The following is a 21,969-nucleotide window of genomic DNA, read 5'->3' on the forward strand; positions in this document are numbered from 1 at the left end:
AAAATGGGTAAAAAGTGCAGAAAATTTTCTAAATCTCTTGGATTTTCTGTCCCACACAGCAATGGGAACTGTCCCACACAGCAATGGGAACTGTCCCACACAGCAATCCTGCGGCACCAGTCAATATTAACCGGTTACCTACTGCTGTTTATGAATCCAGAGTAAAACCTGAAAAGGCAGGTGTTCTCACCGGCCAGCATTACGACCAATCTGGAAATATTAGGGCCAAGAAAGAGTTTGGTGCCGTGCCGAATACTTTATTTGTTTGAATGTGACTAGTACTTCCTTGCTTTCAAGACAGATATTTTCCAATGTTTGATCAACACTGACGTTTCACTCGGTATACGTCCGTCTATTTTAAAGGTTGAGTTTCAATACGATCATTTCTCCCCATGCTTAAAAAATTCTTATTGCCAATCCCATTCAATACGTGCTAAATATATGCCATCTATCATGGTTACAAAATCCATCTCGATTCCTTACGACAAACATCAACGTCTCATCAATCGACCACAAACTTTTTTCAATCGACGACGAGATTGGGGCGTGTCCTTTTTGTGAAGCAGCGTTCTCGAGAAAAGATGCCATGTTACGACACGTCAGGAAAAAAACAACAACAAGAAAACAACATCGAAACGACCTTTATCCAAACGAAAGAGAGCAGCATTGCTGCCATCACCTTGTCCAATCGCTAGAACTTCAGTCCCGCCGTCTCCGCTTGTAAATGAACGGAAAATTCCACCAGAAAGTGACACATGTGGAACATCCCCTCCACACACAGTCACAAAGTGACACGTGTGGAACATCCCCTTCACCCACAGTCACAAAGTGACACATGTGGAACATCCCCTCCACACACAGTCATAGTAAACCAAAGGAATGTTCCACCGACTGTCACCGACAGCCACCGCTAGCCATCGATAACCACCGAACTCCACCGTCTCTACAGTGGAAGGTTCCACCCGGTCTACCCAAAAACATACTAAACGAACGGTAATTCCACCACAAAAGCGACAGCGACCTTGGATTCACTTTTAAACCGTCTATATTTGTTGAATATCATGAATATTTGAGACAACTTTCACCACGCAGTTGACGAAATTTACTTTTCGATTGACAATGTTTTGTAGTAACATTTGACAAAATATGGCATCGCGACTTTAAAATATATGCAGTTTAACTTATATTATATACTATATGAATATCCGTAATATAGGTGTACATGTTTGAAATTATACGAGTGTTTTAGTCAATTTTGATAATGCAATTGACGTTTACTTTTCGATTTGCAATAGTTGTCATATCGTTTGACGAAATATGCAATCGCGTTAGTATATACTATGAATATCCGTAAGATAGATGAATATATTTTTAATTCTATGAGTGAATTTTACTTTTCGGTTTGCAATATGTGTTGTATTGTTTGACAAAATATTGAATCAGAACTTTACAAAATACAGTTTTTTATATTATATAATATGCATATCCGTAATATAGATGTATATATGTTAAATCCTATGAGAGTTTGAGTCAATTTCCACCATGCAGTTGACGAATTTTACTTTTCGATTTACAATATTTGCCGTATCGTTTGACAAAAAAAGGGGGATCGCAACCTTAAAGATGCCGTTTTATTTATATCATATACTATACATATCCGTAATATAGGTGTATATATTTTAAATCCTATGAGTGTTCGAGTCATTTTCTATAAACGTGGTCGTACAAGGTAGCTTGAGTTGTATCTAACGAAAACGTAAACAAAGCAGTCTGTATCTAATTTCATAATATTATATATCACTCCAGGCACTCTCAAAATATGTCAGAAGGGAGGTAACTCTTGTACGCTTGACACAGCTGATCGCGAGCATTCCATGATGTATGTGTTCACTGGTGCAATATAAACAATGTCTAAAAACATGTCCGCATACTGTGTGTGCCTCTTCTTCCTTCGAGGATTTTCTGTTTTCCGCGAAAATAAATCCAATATACAGCTGTATGTAAGTATAAATATTTGTGTTAAAGACATACACATTTACCAGAGTATATAGGTCTCTGCATTTACCAAATATTTCTGCTTAATACAACCTGTATATGAAGCAAAACAAATATTTAATCGAAGAAGATCATGTTACTATATTTTTCAACAAAACAGACTTGTGGCCAGCATGATCTACATCGTAATCTACGCCCTATGGGACAGTAATGGCGCGTATAGTAACGTCATAATTGTAAAATAATTTATTCAATAATTTTTCAATTTTCAAATTCATTTTCAATAAAACTTCTTTGCCTTTTTGTTTAACCAAAAAATATTAGTCTTATTGTGAAAATTGATGTAGTAACTTCTCTTTAAAAAAAATATAAAAAGTTGAAAATAAATGTTAACGTCACGAGCAGGGTTCGAACCTGCGCGGGAAGATCCCATTGGATTTCAAGTCCAACGCCTTAACCACTCGGCCATCGTGACTGATATGTGAAGTGACGAGCATTATTTTGTCAGTAGTCTCAAACTGATGTTTGCCTCGTTTTAGCATAAAATGTCAAGGATGTTGTTTGAGTCTGACAACGATGTAAACTTCCGGCTAAAAGATAAGTAGATATTGAGCAATTTGTGAGTATTTACTGCAACTTCTTGAGACCATCAAGTTAACATAATGTGTTCAGAAAGGGAATATTTTTGTATGATATTCTCTCTTGTGCAGAGACCATGGAGTCATTTTATATATTATTTTATCGTTGATCAACATAACGCCATGTACGGACACCTGCTTTCGTTTTGTCGCATATTTGTAAGGAATTTGACAGGTGTTACCAGCTGGTTACACACATAGAGGGGATGTTAAATAGCAGTTAGATTGATAATAACTGCGTGTTTCAATCCTGGTTTGCATGAATCTCTGTCTCTGACACCAGACTTCAATTTTGACATTCTGACAGACCGCGGCCCGACAGACCGATGTCTTTCTGAATGTCCAAGTGTGGTACCAGGGCTAGAGGAAACTCGGGTTAAATGGCTTGTTGTCGGGTGATGTATGACACCAGTGAATAGCCACAACAATATAAAAAAATAAACACATCCTCTCACTTGTATTTTTAACACATTTTGGCAGTTTTAATTGTAAATATTGTACATGTACAAATTTAATATGTACATGTATATATATTACTCCAACAATGTTAGAGGTTTTACACGGCAAGATACTTTTGACTAGCGCCGTCGCAGTCGGCAAAATAATATCCGATAGAAAAAGAGCCGACCAGCGGCCTCTTATGTTATAGGAGTAGTATATATATATATACTAGTTGTACTATATACATTTGTATACAGACCCCAATATAAATATTGTGTACTGTATATATTGATAGTATGGTACTTGCCGGATTTCGCAGTAGGAGGCATTCAGTCGAGTGGCGGGCCAGTACGCTGAGAGTCACAGGTTCAATCCCCGTTCGAGCCACACATATACTATACTCACTTTCATGTTAAATTTGGTGAATCAAAATATTTGATCATACAATTAACTGACATGACTAGTTTTTATGTTTTGTGGTAGATGGACTGAATGTCTGTCAAAATGTCTTAAACCTCAGGCACTTGCCTCATCTCTCAATATACACCAATATACAATATATTAGGTGTATTCACAGTCAAGGCCAGTGTGGTCAAGCTAGTAGTGTAGAGTGCCTTGGATGGAAACTTCAGCTATAACTGTGTTTGTATTCATGTTATATATATATCGTGTGTATTTCTCACTTAATCTATCTCATGGAACTACAGTTGTCTTCTTTGAATCCCTACAGTTGGTATTTCATCTCTGATCAGACAGCATGTCCAGTAAACTGACCGCTCCGCGTATGAAGGCCAAACTGGCGATGACTACGACGGGAGTGACCAAGGATGTTATGATATCATATGACCAGATGGACGAAGACATCACCAAAGAACTGCGAGGTATGTTTCGAAAATATATGTTGGAAATATGTGTGAGAGCTACTGCAGTACCACTGATAAAAGCTACTTCAATATGATTACAAGTGATAACCTCTACAACCGTGATTGATATATTTACTGGATTCTTCCAGCACATTTACTTTGCTTATTTTCGTAATTGTGAACTCCACAGAATTGTTCTGTATATTCATTCTTTTGTAACCCTGGTAAATACTAGCCGCAATATACCGCTCGGCTAGAGAGATCTTCTCTTTAGCTCTATCTGTTGAGCGTAAGACTAGTAAGCCAGAGGTCCCGGGTTCGATCCCTAGCGGAGGCAGTGATTTAAATTTAATTAATCATGTGCTCTGTTACATTCGGAGGCAGTGATTTAAATTTAATTAATCATGTGCTCTGTTACATTGGCGCCCATGTCGGGACTTGGGAATGATACTCATCGTTGCTTGCGAAAGCATCGCTGTTACCCCTGGAAACTCGAGGACGAGTTCTTTCCTGGAGGGGTAGTATGTAACCCTGGTAAATACTAGCCGCAATATACCGCTCGGCTAGAGAGATCTTCTCTTTAGCTCGATCGGTTGAGCGTAAGACTAGTAAGCCAGAGGTCCCGGGTTCGATCCCTAGCGGAGGCAGTGATTTAAATTTAATTAATCATGTGCTCTGTTACATTCGGAGGCAGTGATTTAAATTTAATTAATCATGTGCTCTGTTACATTGCGGCTAGTATCTACCAGGGTTACACTTTTATCGTGAGAATACTTATAACTTACCAGCAAACTAAGTATTGCTTATGGACCCAGCATTACCAAAGGAAACTTCTATGAATATCTACCAAACTAACCAATGATGAACACATATCCAAAACAGACCAACTCTACTGCCTGAAAGTTGTTTTTAACACCACATGCCTGATATCAGCTGATTATGTACATGTTATTATGACGCAAACTTTACCATACTTCCCAGGATACCTTAGCAACTTTCCAGTTGCGAGGACCATTCCTTCTTTGGAACATATCCTGACAGAACTTTTAGTACCTACTAAAGCCATTAGATGTCTGATCGATTGCTATTATACTTTTTGCAGTTACCTTTAACTTTATACCTCTAGAAATCACTTGAACATGTTCATACTTATCATGCCTTTTAATACTTTGTAACATGTAATTATTGCTTTATTATTATTTTTCTTAACATATTTTGTAATTTAGGCTCGTATACTACTCAAAATGTAACGGTCACACTAATAAATTGTGCCCCGATGACGGCCTGGCTAGCAGGCCGAAACATGTCGACAGGATCATTTTCAAACCTCCAGGACTCTGGAGTTGCTGCTCTTCTTTCATACCTTAAAATATGATAGAAGTTTGATTACCGGTCCCTTAGCTTATAAATACAAATATGATATCAACCATTCTATGTATATATTTATATCCTTATTTTCTCTTAGTTCTTTTATTTATCTAAATTTCAATTAATCTTTTCATAACTGCTGTAGATTGATAGAGGCCAATATATATAGCTAGTTAGCATGCTGTCTAATCCAATTATTTTTTTGTACAACAAAATTTGTTAAAATAAAATGAATCACTAGAATTTTTTATGACAAAGAATTTCTGGTCAAGTTTTATGCAATGAGTATTGCCTTTATTTCTTTAATTCCTATTTTAATTGTTCATGAACGAATTACATAAATAGAAAATTGAATGTATTCCCATTGAAAATCATAGGTATTGAAATGAACACTTAAGTTCCATTCATGTTTAAAAATAAAAATAGTGAAACATTAGATGCTTTAACATTTTAAACAGTTACATACCAGAAGATGTAACATCTGTGTTGTGTTTTCAGGAAAGCTGGTAGGAGAGGGAATCCGGGCTTGGCTGGAGACAGAGGACATTATGGGAGGAGCTGACATATTTGCCAGGATAGGACAGGCTGTCGTGGACAGTAGTGTAAGTGGTGGTTTTCTGACATAAAACCATTATAACTGTATAACACCAGTAGTAACACACAACACCGGTAGTAACACACACTACACCAGTAGTAACACACACAACACCAGTAGTAACACACAACACAAGTAGTAACACACACAACACCAGTAGTAACACACACAACACCGGTAGTAACACACAACACCAGTAGTAACACAACACCAGTAGTAACATACAACACCAGTAGTAACACAACACCAGTAGTAACACACACAACACCAGTAGTAACATACAACACCAGTAGTAACACACACAACACCAGTAGTAACACAACACCAGTAGTAACACACAACACCAGTAGTAACACACAACACCAGTAGTAACATACAACACCAGTAGTAACACACACAACACCAGTAGTAACACACAACACCAGTAGTAACACACACAACACCAGTAGTAACACATACAACACCAATAGTAACACACACAACACCAGTAGTAACACACAACACCAGTAGTAACACACAACACCAGTAGTAACACACACAACACCAGTAGTAACACACACAACACCAGTAGTAACACACAACACCAGTAGTAACATACAACACCAGTAGTAACACACAACACCAGTTGTAACACACACTACACCAGTAGTAGCACACAACACCAGTAGTAACACACAACACCAGTAGTAACACAACACCAGTAGTAACACAACACCAGTAGTAACACACACAACACCAGTAGTAACACACAACACCAGTAGTAACACACAACATCAGTAGTAACACACAACACCAGTAGTAACACACACAACACCAGTTGTAACACACAACACCAGTAGTAACACACAACACCAGTAGTAACACACACAACACCAGTAGTAACACATAACACCAGTAATAACACACACAAAACCAGTAGTACCACACAACACCAGTAGTAACACAACACCAGTAGTAACACACACAACACCAGTAGTAACACACACAACACCAGTAGTAACATACAACACCAGTAGTAACACACAACACCAGTAGTAACACAACACCAGTAGTAACACACAACACCAGTAGTAACACACAACACCAGTAGTAACACACACAACACCAGTACTAACACACAACATCAGTAGTAACACACAACACCAGTAGTAACACACAACACCAGTAGTAACACAACACCAGTAGTAACACACAACACCAATAGTAACACACAGCACCAGTAGTAACATACAACACCAGTAGTAACACACACATCACCAGTAGTAACACACACAACACCAGTAGTAACACACAACATCAGTAGTAACATACAACACCAGTAGTAACACAACACCAGTAGTAACACACAACACCAGTAGTAACACACAACACCAGTAGTAACACATAACACCAGTAGTAACACACAACACCAGTAGTAACACAACACCAGTAGTAACATCCACTACACTGGTAGTAACATACACAACACCAGTAGTAACATCCACTACACTGGTAGTAACATACACAACACCAGTAGTTACACACAACACCAGTAGTAACACACACAACACCAGTAGTAACACACACAACACCAGTAGTAACACACAACACCAGTAGTAACATACAACACCAGTAGTAACACACAACACCAGTTGTAACACACACAACACCGGTAGTAACATACAACACCAGTAGTAACACAACACCAGTAGTAACACACACAACACCAGTAGTAACACACAACACCAGAAGTAACACACAACACCAGTAGTAACACACACACAACACCAGTAGTAACACATACAACACCAGTAGTAACACACAACACCAATAGTAACATACACAACACCAGTAGTAACACAACACCAGTAGTAACACACAACACCAGTAGTAACATACAACACCAGTAGTAACATACAACACCAGTAGTAACACACAACACCAGTAGTAACACACAACACCAGTAGTAACACAACACCAGTAGTAACACACACCAGTAGTAACACACAACACCAGTAGTAACACACAACACCAGTAGTAACACAACACCAGTAGTAACACACACAACACCAGTAGTAACATACAACACCAGTAGTAACACACACAACACCAATAGTAACACACAACACCAGTAGTAACACAACACCAGTAGTAACATACAACACCAGTAGTAACCCACAACACCAGTAGTAACACAACACCAATAGTAACACACACAACACCAGTAGTAACATACAACACCTGTAGTAACATACAACACCTGTAGTAACACACAACACCAGTAGTAACACACAAAACACCAGTAGTAACACAACACCGGTAGTAACACACAACACCAGTAGTATCACATACAACACCAGTAGTAACACACAACACCAGTAGTAACACACAACACCAGTAGTAACATACACAACACCAGTAGTAACACACAACACCAGTAGTAACACACACAACACCAGTAGTAACACAACACCAGTAGTAACACACACAACCAGTAGTAACACACACAACACCAGTAGTAACACACAACACCAGTAGTAACACAACACCGGCAGTAACACACAACACCAGTAGTAACACACAACACCAGTAGTAACACACAACACCAATAGTAACATACACAACACCAGTAGTAACACACAACACCAATAGTAACACACACAACACCAGTAGTAACACACACAACACCAGTAGTAACACACACAACACCAGTAGTAACACACACAACACCAGTAGTAACACATAACACCAGTAGTAACAGAACACCAGTAGTAACATAGCACCAGTAGTAACACACAACACCAGTAGTAACACACAACACCAGTAGTAACACAAAACACCAGTAGTAACACACACAACACCAGTAGTAACATACAACACCAGTTGTAACACACACTACACCAGTAGTAACACACACAACACCAGTAGTAACACACACAACACCAGTAGTAACACACAACACCAGTAGTAACACACAACACCAGTAGTAACACACAACACCAGTAGTAACACACAACACCAGTAGTAACATACACAACACCAGTAGTAACACAAAACACCAGTAGTAACACACACAACACCAGTAGTAACATACAACACCAGTTGTAACACACACTACACCAGTAGTAACACACACAACACCAGTAGTAACACACACAACACCAGTAGTAACACACAACACCAGTAGTAACACACAACACCAGTAGTAACACACAACACCAGTAGTAACACACAACACCAGTAGTAACACACAACACCAGTAGTAACATACACAACACCAGTAGTAACACAAAACACCAGTAGTAACACACACAACACCAGTAGTAACATACAACACCAGTTGTAACACACACTACACCAGTAGTAACACACACAACACCAGTAGTAACACACAACACCAGTAGTAACACACAACACCAGTAGTAACACACAACACCAGTAGTAACACACAACACCAGTAGTAACACACAACACCAGTAGTAACACACAACACCAATAGTAACATACACAACACCAGTAGTAACACACAACACCAGTAGTAACACACAACACCAGTAGTAACACACAACACCAGTAGTAACACACACAACACCAGTAGTAACACACAACACCAGTAGTAACACACACAACACCAGTAGTAACACACACAACACCAGTAGTAACACACAACACCAGTAGTAACACACAACACCAGTAGTAACACACAACACCAGTAGTAACACACACAACACCACAAGTAACACACAACACCAGTAGTAACACAAAACACCAGTAGTAACACACAACACCAGTAGTAACACACACAACACCAGTAGTAACACACAACACCAGTAGTAACACACACAACACCAGTAGTAACACACAACACCAGTAGTAACACACACAACACCAGTAGTAACACAACACCAGTAGTAACACACACAACACCAGTAGTAACACACAACACCAGTAGTAACACACACAACACCAGTAGTAACACACAACACCAGTAGTAACACAACACCAGTAGTAACACACACAACACCAGTAGTAACACAACACCAGTAGTAACACACACAACACTAGTAGTAACACAACACCAGTAGTAACACACACAACACCAGTAGTAACACACAAATCATCCGATCATACTGCTAAACAAAGTTGTCCTGATAAATGTGTTCCTGTTGACAGATCTTCCTGTTTGTGATGAGCAGGGAATCGGTCCAGTCTAAGATTTGTCAGGACCAGCTCGCTCTAGCTTATGTCTCCAACAAGTCCATTCTTCCTGTGGCTCTTCTTCCCCAACAAGAACTCCTCAATCTCATGGATAATGGAATGTAAGTCTCCTGATCACACTCCTCAATCTCATGGATAATGGAATGTAAGTCTCCTGATCACACTCCTCAATCTCATGGATAATGGAATGTAAGTCTCCTGATCACACTCCTCAATCTCATGGATAACGGAATGTAAGTCTCCTGATCACACTCCTCAATCTCATGGATAATGGAATGTAAGTCTCCTGATCACACTCCTCAATCATTATTTATGTAGGCATTAAAAATAAGGGTATGTTAACTTAAAGAACCCTGAAATTTAAAAGTCATGATAACTCAATACCTTTACACAGTGAAAGTTTCAAAATAAACTTCAAATAAAATGAGAGTTTCCAGCACTCAGAGACAGAGGTAATGTTCAGCTCAATACATTTTTTTGTGCATAAGAAAAATTAATTTGTTTGGATTGATTAGTTTTCATCTTTTTAGGCCAGCTGAGATGAAATTATCCTTTTTTGTGTTGACATGGGTAATGCTTTGTACATTATCCGTCCTTGAACAATTTACATTTCTGACTTCTTGTCAGTTATCAAATGGCCTGGGTAATGATATTGAGTCATGGCATGCTGGGACAAGTGTTACCAAATTGTTCAAACGAACAACCTTCACCTACTTTCAAGGTCACAGGGACCATATTTGTAAAAATATTGATTTAAAACATCAAATAACAGTAAACTACTGAGGCTTCTTGTTTAAAATTATTTTCTTTGTTTTTGTTGTTTTTATTCAGGAGAAATTTTGACTTCTACTGATCTTTGGAAGTTTCCACCAAATTGGGGAAATAGGTGCATGCTCATTATTGGCTGTAGCTGGTTATTTATTTATTTATTTATTTATTTATCCATTTTCTATTTATTTTTTCTATTATATTTTTTACTTTTAGTTTAGCAGCAAAGTGTTTAAAGATAACAATTAAAAATGAAAACCCCATTTAAACTGAGTCTTTGTTCTCTCATTTAACTTGTTTCAGGCGCTTGGAACTTGCTGGATTTGAGTGGTTTCACTTGTCTAAAGAAAAATTGACAGAAAACTTGAAGGACATTACCAACCAAGCTTTCAAACTCCTGGAGGAGATTAAAGAGAAGGAAAATAAAGGTGAGGAGATTTTGGAATCATAACATCAGGCCATTTTGTTTTATTTTCAAGGTTCAGGCATTTTTTTCAATAGTAAACATGGGCATCTGTGTAAGGGGAAATTTGCGCTAAATAGAAGGCTAATTCGCTTCAAAAACTTCCCCTGCATGAATTATTTTGTTATGTATGTGGTATAATGGAATAGATGAAAACGAGAAAAATCACAGAAATAACCTACCTACATATATTTTATCTATAAGATTTGTTAAATTAAACCCTAGCAAAAATAACCATGTTTACAGAATTAGTACATTAATAATCCACTAGATTATTAAAATTGTTAAGATATTAATTAATAAAAGCAGAACAATTCCTGGGAATGAAATGCATGATGCATGGATTCAATATTCTTTCATACACATTGCTGCTAGCCTAAAAAATAGTATCCCAAGATTGAATATCAGAGGGGATATAACATGTAAGGGCTTATTACCAGATATTGGCTTATTGCTAGACATGGGCTTATTGCCAGGGATGGTATTTCCATACATGGGTTTACGTTACCGGACATAGCCTAACATTACAGACATGGTCTAACATTACAGATAACATTACAGACATGGTCTTACATTACAGACATGGTCTAACATTACAGACATGGTCTAACATTACCAGACACGGTCTAACATTACAGACATGGTCTTACATTACAGACATGGTCTAACATTACAGACATGGTCTAACATTACAGATAACATTACAGACATGGTCTAACATTACAGACAAGGTCTAACATTACCAGACATGGTCTAACATTACAGACATGGTCTAACATTACAGACATGGTCTAACATTACCAGACATGGTCTTACATTACAGACATGGTCTAACATTACAGACATGGTCTAACATTACCAGACACGGTCTAACATTACAGACATGGTCTAACATTACAGACAAGGTCTAACATTACCAGACACGGTCTAACATTACAGACATGGTCTTACATTACAGACATGGTCTAACATTACAGACATGGTCTAACATTACCAGACACGGTCTAACATTACAGACATGGTCTAACATTACAGACATGGTCTAACATTACAGACATGATCTAACATTACCAGACATGGTGTAACATTACAGACATGGTCTAACATTACCAGACATGGTGTAACATTACAGACACGGTCTAACATTACAGACATGGTCTAACATTACAGACATGGTCTAACATTACAGACATGGTCTAACATTACAGACATGGTCTAACATTACAGACATGGTCTTACATTACAGACATGGTCTAACATTACAGACATGATCTAACATTACCGACATGGTCTAACATTACAGACATGGTCTAACATTACAGACATGGTCTAACATTACAGACATGGTCTAACATTACAGACATGGTGTAACATTACAGACATGGTCTAACATTACAGACACGGTCTAACATTACAGACATGGTCTAACATTACAGACATGGTCTAACATTACAGATAACATTACAGACATGGTCTTACATTACAGACATGGTGTAACATTACAGACATGGTCTAACATTACAGACATGGTCTAACATTACAGACATGGTCTAACATTACAGACATGGTCTTACATTACAGACATGGTGTAACATTACAGACATGGTGTAACATTACAGACATGGTGTAACATTACAGACATGGTCTTACATTACAGACATGGTCTAACATTACAGACATGGTCTAACATTACAGACATGGTGTAACATTACAGACACGGTCTAACATTACCAGACATGGTCTAACATTACAGACATGGTGTAACATTACCAGACATGGTCAACATTACAGACATGGTCTAACATTACAGACATGGTCTAACATTACCAGACATGGTCTAACATTACCAGACATGGTGTAACATTACAAACATGGTCTAACATTACAGACATGGTCTAACATTACAGACATGGTCTAACATTACCAGACATGGTCTAACATTACAGACATGGTGTAACATTACCAGACATGGTCAACATTACAGACATGGTCTAACATTACAGACATGGTCTAACATTACAGACACGGTCTAACATTACAGACCTTGTCTAACATTACAGACATCGTCTAACATTACAGACATGGTGTAACATTACAGACATGGTCTAACATTACAGACATGGTGTAACATTACAGACATGGTCTAACATTACCAGACATGGTCTAACATTACAGACATGGTCTAACATTACAGACATGGTCTAACATTACAGACACGGTCTAACATTACAGACACGGTCTAACATTACAGACATCGTCTAACATTACAGACATCGTCTAACATTACAGACATGGTCTAACATTACAGACCTTGTCTAACATTACAGACATGGTCTAACATTACAGACATGGTCTAACATTACAGACATGGTCTAACATTACAGACATGGTGTCACATTACAGATATGGTCTAACATTACAGACACGGTCTAACATTACCAGACATGGTGTAACATTACAGACATGGTCTAACATTACAGACATGGTGTAACATTACAGACATGGTGTAACATTACAGACATGGTCTAACATTACAGACATGGTCTAACATTACAGACATGGTCTAACATTACCAGACATGGTCTAACATTACAGACAAGGTCTAACATTACAGACATAGTATAACATTACAGACACGGTCTAACATTAGAGACACGGTCTAACATTACAGACATAGTATAACATTACAGACATTGTCTAACATTACAGACATGGTCTAACATTACAGACATGGTCTAACATTACAGACATGGTCTAACATTACAGACATGGTCTAACATTACCAGACATGGTCTAACATTACAGACAAGGTCTAACATTACAGACATGGTCTAACATTACAGACATGGTCTAACATTACCAGACATGGTCTAACATTACAGACATGGTCTAACATTACAGACATGGTCTAACATTACAGACATGGTCTAACATTACAGACATGGTCTAACATTACAGACATGGTCTAACATTACAGACATGGTCTAACATTACCAGACACGGTCTAACATTACAGACATGGTCTAACATTACAGACACGGTCTAACATTACAGACACAGTATAACATTACAGACACGGTCTAACATTACAGACACGGTCTTACATTACAGACATGGTCTAACATTACAGACATGGTCTAACATTACAGACATGGTCTAACATTACCAGACATGGTCTAACATTACCAGACATCTAACATTACAGACATGGTCTAACATTACAGACATGGTCTAACATTACCAGACATGGTCTAACATTACAGACAAGGTCTAACATTACCAGACTTGTTCTAACATTACAGACAAGGTCTAACATTACAGACATGGTCTAACATTACCAGACATGGTCTAACATTACAGACATGGTCTAACATTACAGACATGGTATAACATTACAGACATGATCTAACATTACAGACATGGTCTAACATTACAGACATGGTGTAACATTACAGACATGGTGTAACATTACAGACATGGTCTAACATTACAGACATGGTCTAACATTACAGATAACATTATATGGTCTTACATTACAGACATGGTCTTACATTACAGACATGGTCTAACATTACAGACATGGTCTAACATTACAGACATGGTGTAACATTACAGACATGGTCTAACATTACAGACATGGTCTAACATTACAGACATGATCTAACATTACCGACATGGTCTAACATTACAGATAACATTACAGACATGGTCTTACATTACAGACATGGTCTTACATTACAGACATGGTCTAACATTACAGACATGGTGTAACATTACCAGACATGGTGTAACATTACAGACATGGTCTAACATTACAGACATGGTCTAACATTACAGACACGGTCTAACATTACAGACATGGTCTAACATTACCAGACATGGTCTAACATTACAGACACGATCTAACATTAGAGACATGGTCTAACATTACAGACATGGTCTAACATTACAGACATGGTGTAACATTACAGACATGGTCTAACATTACAGACATGGTCTAAGTCATTACAGACATAGTATAACATTACAGACATGGTCTAACATTACCAGACATGGTCTAACATTACAGACATGGTCTAACATTACCAGACATGGTCTAACATTACCAGACTTGTTCTAACATTACAGACAAGGTCTAACATTACCAGACATGGTCTAACATTACCAGACATGGTGTCACATTACAGACATTGTCTAACATTACTGACATGGTCTAACATTACAGACATGGTCTAACATTACCAGACATGGTGTAACATTACAGACATGATCTAACATTACAGACAAGGTCTAACATTACAGACATGGTCTAACATTACCAGACATGGTCTAACATTACAGACATGATCTAACATTACAGACAAGGTTTAACATTACCAGACATGGTCTAGCATTACAGACATGGTCTAACATTACAGACATGGTGTAACATTACAGACACGGTCTAGCATTACAGACATGGTCTAACATTACAGACATGGTCTAACATTACCAGACATGGTCTAACATTACAGACATGGTCTAACATTACAGACATGGTCTAACATTACAGACATGGTCTAACATTACCAGACTTGTTCTAACATTACAGACAAGGTCTAACATTACCAGACATGGTCTAACATTACCAGACATGGTGTCACATTACAGACATTGTCTAACATTACTGACATGGTCTAACATTACAGACATGGTCTAACATTACCAGACATGGTGTAACATTACAGACATGATCTAACATTACAGACAAGGTCTAACATTACAGACATGGTCTAACATTACCAGACATGGTCTAACATTACAGACATGATCTAACATTACAGACACGATCTAACATTAGAGACATGGTCTAACATTACAGACATGATCTAACATTACAGACATGATCTAACATTACAGACACGGTCTAACATTACAGACATGGTCTAACATTACAGACATGGTCTAACATTACAGACACGGTCTAACATTACAGACACGGTCTAACATTACAGACACGGTCTAACATTACAGACATGGTGTAACATTACAGACATGGTCTAACATTACAGACACGGTCAATCTTCAACGTATTTATTACTTTCTCTAGGAAATGCCAAGGCCAATGAGTCACCTGTCAAATCAAGGAGAATGCTGAATAGATCAATCTCTCGGAAATTCAGTTCAAATGAGTCAAAACTTTTTCTGGAGGATGGTTCAGTTTACTGGTCACGATCGTTCGGCAAATCTGTCAACGTTGGCTGGGAAAAGTAGGTATCTCAATATAAACAAGTAATAAAATCTGATCTGAAGTACATACATTGTAGGTCATAAATCTGTATTGTGTTACTTTAAGGTAATAAATTATCAAAATGCTGCATTATTTATACTTTGTTATCCATAATTTATTATTTATACTTAATAATTTTCAATTCATTGATACATTTTTATTTATACTTTATTATCTTTAATCTATTTATGCTTTATTATCTGCAATTTAGTTGTATTTTGTTAATCATAATTCATTTATACTTCATTATCTATAATCTGTCTATACTTTATTAATGATTAGTTATTTACACTCTATTATTTATACATATTATCTAATATTTATTTATAATCTATTATTGGTGCTTGATTTATACTTTATTTATTTTTACTTAATTGATATTATCTTTCATATATCTAAAATGTAATCTGTAATTCATTTATACATTATTATTTATACTTTATTACTCTTCTCTATTATTTATAATTATCTCTTCTTTATTATTTTTAATATATTTATTCTTAATTATTGAGAATTTATCTATACATGATTATTTATAATTTGTTCATACTTTATTATCTGTAATTCATTTAAGCTTTATTTATTGATATTTGATTATTTATGATTTATTTATACTTTGTTATTTATACTTCTTTTTTTGATACTTTATTATTTAGAATATACTTTTTATACTCATCATTATTTATAATTTATTGATACTTATCGTTCATACTTTATTATAAATTTATACTTTATTATTCAGCGTCAATATAAAAATCAATGACCTTGTAAGCCTTAGTATCAAGGTCAATGACCTTGTCAGTCTTAGTATCAAGATCAATGACCTTTACCTTGTCAGCTTCAGTGTAATGCCCACCAAGCAGACATCCTCCTGGACACTGTGATTAAATAGAAATTTCCATGTTCTAGGTTTAAAGGTCAAATTATGTCTGACTTCAATGAGGAATTTGAAAAGACCTTTGGAGAAGAAGATACGGAATGGCTGCTGGCGATCCTACACCGAGAGCTGGAGATCGGTGCAGAGGAAATCGTAAACAAAGCCAACTACATAGGTTTGTTTCATTCTCTCAACAAACAGTGGAAATGTATAATGTCGTAAATATAAACTTCATTTATCATACATGTAACTGCAAATATTATATCAGCTTATTATATGCATTCTCATCCCCCCCTTGGCTCTCAAGCACTTGTTATACCATCTGACAGAGTGAAACGAAGGGAAGTAACTCTAATAAATTAGAATGATTATCGATGGTATACATGTAGGATATATAGAAGTGCTGGAGGTGTCTTAATACTATGACAGGAAACCAGGGAACATATTGAAAATCCATGAGGTTTGTCAGGTGAACTGTGTACTTTTCCATATTTGATCAGGGAATCGACCCTTGGTTGTCTAGCTAGCTATACATGTATATATAAGTGAAAGACAAGAGTTTGTCACCTCAGGGCTTTTCTCACTGGTTTGGGATAAAGTCTTTTTGTCTCATTTTTTTAAAGAAAATTGGTAAATTAAGAAAGTTTTTCTTTTCTTTTTTGTACCTTTAAACACAATATATTAAATGAGAGAAAGCGTGAGTGGAAGGTTGCTTGTTTATTTGTCTCTGTATTAAAAAAAAACCAACATTCCTTTCTTTTCTTTCTATTCATCACTTAATACGTATTGTACATCTTACTGCTGTAATGCTATGTCTGTATTATTATACCATGTAATATATGTACCTGTATGTATACTATATGTAAAAGTTTTTTTCAGAATTATAAAACTGCACATTTTGGGTATTTGGCTTTAAGATGAAGTAATTTCAGTTGGAATTTCGACTCATTAATGGCCCCAAAAGTGCTCAGAAGAAGAGACCTGACCACCTGAGGTTAAAACACAGCTTATGGCTTAGGATGGTCATATTTTCATGTGTTATTATATTCACGTGAGGATATTTTTGCTGAGATTTAATGATTGCTAAATCAGCGAAAATTTCCATGCCGCAAACATTTCCACCTTTAAGGCAAATTGATTAAAAATTCTCCTTAAGCATTATAATTTTATTTCAAAGTGTTACAGGCTACAATGATTGTGAGTTTGTGGTATGGTACAGCATCCATCATCAATATCCGTCTGCCCATCTGTCCATCCACCAACTTATTCCACTAATATGTTAAAACCCATGTGATGATAGTTGGTCAGTTGGAACCTGAAATGTAGTGTTAAAAAGTTCCACCTTTTTTAAATGACCTTGACCCACTTTTATGAGCAAAAAGTCATATATGTTTTTTTTTAAATTGAAAAAAAAATAAAAAATTAACACAGTTCATATGCATGAATACCACTGTGAGGCTGGGCCATGATATTTGGCTAGCAGATACAATTATGTACATGTATAATATTGGGTGCTGTAACAGTTTCTCATGTTCTTTACCTTGACCTTGACCTATTTTCATTGTAACAGGAGTTAAATACTTCAGAGAGAATTAATGATTTCAAGAATTGTAATAAAGTGTAGATATTGATAAAATTGTTTTTTTAATCATTGCCTTATACCTATTTGAGCAATACAGGCCCTATAGACATCTTGTTATCTTTATAAAGAGATTATATCCAGACTATATGTAATTATGTTACTCTTTCCACAGATTTCTGTACCATTGATGACCAGATCCGACCGCTGTGGATGCGAATCCAGGACCAGGCTCGAGAGAGTTATGCCATGCGAGAGGTATTCAAAATGGACTCCTCTGTCCGTGTCCAGGCCATCGAAAACTTAGGTAACTAAAGTTCATTGAAAATTCATATCAAATGACTTAGCAAATGTAAATGTTTATCAGAGATTTTCTCAGACATAGAGAACTCCTTTAAAAAATCTGTAAGATTTGAATTAATCTTAAAGTTGAAAAGTCAAATTATTTTATATATACATCTGTACATGTAGGTTTATGATACTGCAGCTCGATTAATCAGCGTATACCTTTTTATTATAGTTCATTAAATTTTGATACTACCGCCACCCTGGTTATACCACCTTTTCCTATGGACAAACGTTGGAAATATAACATGGGTAGACTGTATGTTTTAATACATTTTATTTCACCTACAGGAAAGTTCAAAAGCTCGACAGTCATCGATGCATTACGAGACTTGTTATCTGACAAAGACCCCAACGTACAAGCAGTAGCCATCATTTCATTGGCCAGAACAGGAGCCAATGACGAGAAGACTGTTAAATATGTTATGCGATGTCTCTGCTCTAAAGACAGAATTGTTCGAGAGGCCTGTTGTCTTTCCCTTGGTGTCATGAAAGCAACAGTAGCCATAGAAAAACTGGTGGATTTATGGTCAGTTTCAATTAATTACAGATGTAACATACTAATGTATGAAATTGTGATGAATCGACTGTATAGTTAGTTCCAATAATGTTTACCATACAAACAGATCTGTTGAAAGTACAGAGATGTTCAGCCAGTTTCTTAAGAGACTTTACTTTTTAAGGAGTATATAATATAAATATTGATTTAGATTTTCTGGAAACTCACAAGTTCATATTGGTTTTAAACCTTAGTGCATGTTTTTTTCAGGCGGAATGACATAATTTCTAATGTACGTGAGGCGGCTCTTGCTGCTCTGAGGCGTATCGGAGGAGAAAAGGCGGAGGAAGCCATCCGTATCACCACTGTTTTAGAGAAAGAGATTCGGCATCTGAAGACGAGCTAAAAACTGGTAGTCTATATGCTATACCATGTAGTCTAGAACATCTCGAGACAATCCAAGACACACAATTAAAAAAAACCAGGTGATGTCTTGCTGTCTGGATAAAGATCTTGTTGGATCTAACCGCCACACAGAGACATTGTTTAGAGTGTCAGTAGGGAGACCTGATCTGAGGTGTACTTTAGCTTGTGGCGGAAAGAAATCGTACTTCTGAGACAAATTTAAGATAACTGTTTGTGCCTACTTTAGAAGCCATTTTCCGTTGCCTGATAAATTAAACTGATTCATCTGTTGAGTGTTCTGATCAGTCGTCTTTCTTTCTACGGTATATGTACCTAAGGAAATACAAATACAAGTGTAGGGATTAAAGTCTACCAGTATGTTGCATATTTGCTTGTAGTTGAGGTAAGTCACAGCTGGGTGGTTAAGGACCCAGATACTAAACATATACATGTAGACGTGTATATATATCTACACATAGATATACAGTCTCATTCATATACAACGGTAATGAAATATGATAATAGACAGTAGAGTTGGGCTGATGATAAAAAAGAATCGAAAAGAAATTAAAAATTCATCGATGACAATTTTGAAAAAGCAATTAATCGGAAATTTTCAAAAGTGTTCGTAAAACTTTGACTTCACATATTATTGTAATGTTATATTTTATCGATATATATTCATTTGTCGTTTATAAGCAATTAAGGAGATTTGAATATATTTACAACCATTAAATGCTTTGTTTGTGCTCATGCAGTATTCAAAATATTGATAACCAAAGCTAAGACATGTAATAAATGTATGTATACATTTTCTATAAAAGCACAATTATGTGTTAAATTTAGAAAACCTCAGCAAGAAATTAATATGTCAGAAAGAGAGTTATGCCAGTTTTGTCAGAAAGAGAACACCAAATTTACTGAAAGTCTATTCCTCAGCCTTCACACGTAGGCTTCCCTTTACTTATCAGATTGTTATGAGGTAAAGAGGAATGAAGAGAAAAGCAGAGATATATTGTTTTCTGGTTGGGATACACGTATCATATCTACATACAATATAATACTCAGGGGTGATTCTATATTTCGGTATCATAAATTCCCTTTAAACCGTTGGGTATTAATATTGGTGACTATTGATTTGTTACTTTGAATTATTGATGTACATGTATATTTTATGATACCAGATGACATGATATTAAAGAGAAAGGCATCAAAAGGCGATATTTGTTTTGGTATTCTTTAAAATCCTGTTAACACAATATTATTTAAAGACAATGCCCTTGAAAGACAGAACCACTGACAGAAAAAATCATACATTGTACTACACATGTACAGTACATTCCACTTAATCGGGTGACGCTGATTTCGTTTATTGTGGTAAAAATTCAAAAACCAAAACCATTTTCTTTTGAATCATATTTTTTTTAAATCGTTTAATTTGGTTGAAAAAGTCATATTTTTCGATTATTCGACTACAACAACCTGACCAAAAAGAATAGAAATGCTCCAATATTCACGGAAGTCATCACGTATTTCTTTAAGTTTTAGACATTTATCAACAAATAGGGTAATTTAGATGGTTATCATACACTACACATATTCTACACATGTACCACACACGCACTACAATGTACGCTTATTGGACAAATCTCCATCCCATACGTACG

General features: G+C 36.4%; 1 protein-coding gene and 1 non-coding gene across 2 annotated transcripts; one reads left to right on the forward strand and one right to left on the reverse strand.

Annotated features, from left to right (window-relative positions):
* Window positions 1-2,388: 2,388 nt before the first annotated feature.
* Window positions 2,389-2,470, reverse strand: Trnas-uga. Its single transcript has one exon. It is a non-coding gene; the product is annotated as a tRNA-Ser (tRNA).
* A 54-nt stretch (window positions 2,471-2,524) lies between these two features.
* On the forward strand, window positions 2,525-21,521 carry LOC117332709. Its single transcript, XM_033891715.1, has 10 exons — window positions 2,525-2,614; window positions 3,805-3,955; window positions 5,804-5,907; window positions 10,053-10,198; window positions 11,169-11,293; window positions 16,418-16,577; window positions 17,507-17,649; window positions 19,229-19,360; window positions 19,690-19,927; window positions 20,168-21,521. Exons 2-10 carry the CDS (start codon window positions 3,832-3,834, stop codon window positions 20,301-20,303), a joined length of 1,308 nt encoding a protein of 435 aa, XP_033747606.1. The 5' UTR covers window positions 2,525-2,614; window positions 3,805-3,831; the 3' UTR covers window positions 20,304-21,521.
* The last annotated feature ends 448 nt before the right edge of the window (window positions 21,522-21,969 follow it).

This window comes from Pecten maximus, chromosome 8 (assembly GCF_902652985.1).
Source record: "Pecten maximus chromosome 8, xPecMax1.1, whole genome shotgun sequence".
Lineage (NCBI taxonomy): Eukaryota > Metazoa > Mollusca > Bivalvia > Pectinida > Pectinidae > Pecten > Pecten maximus.

Bases quoted from the DNA above. Each gene is read 5' to 3' on its own strand.
- LOC117332709 (XM_033891715.1), top strand. From the start codon at position 3,832: ATGTCCAGTAAACTGACCGCTCCGCGTATGAAGGCCAAACTGGCGATG. The intron at 17,650-19,228 runs GTTTGTTTCATT...CTCTTTCCACAG, and splicing joins AAACAAAGCCAACTACATAG to ATTTCTGTACCATTGATGAC. The intron at 19,928-20,167 runs GTCAGTTTCAAT...TGTTTTTTTCAG, and splicing joins GAAAAACTGGTGGATTTATG to GCGGAATGACATAATTTCTA.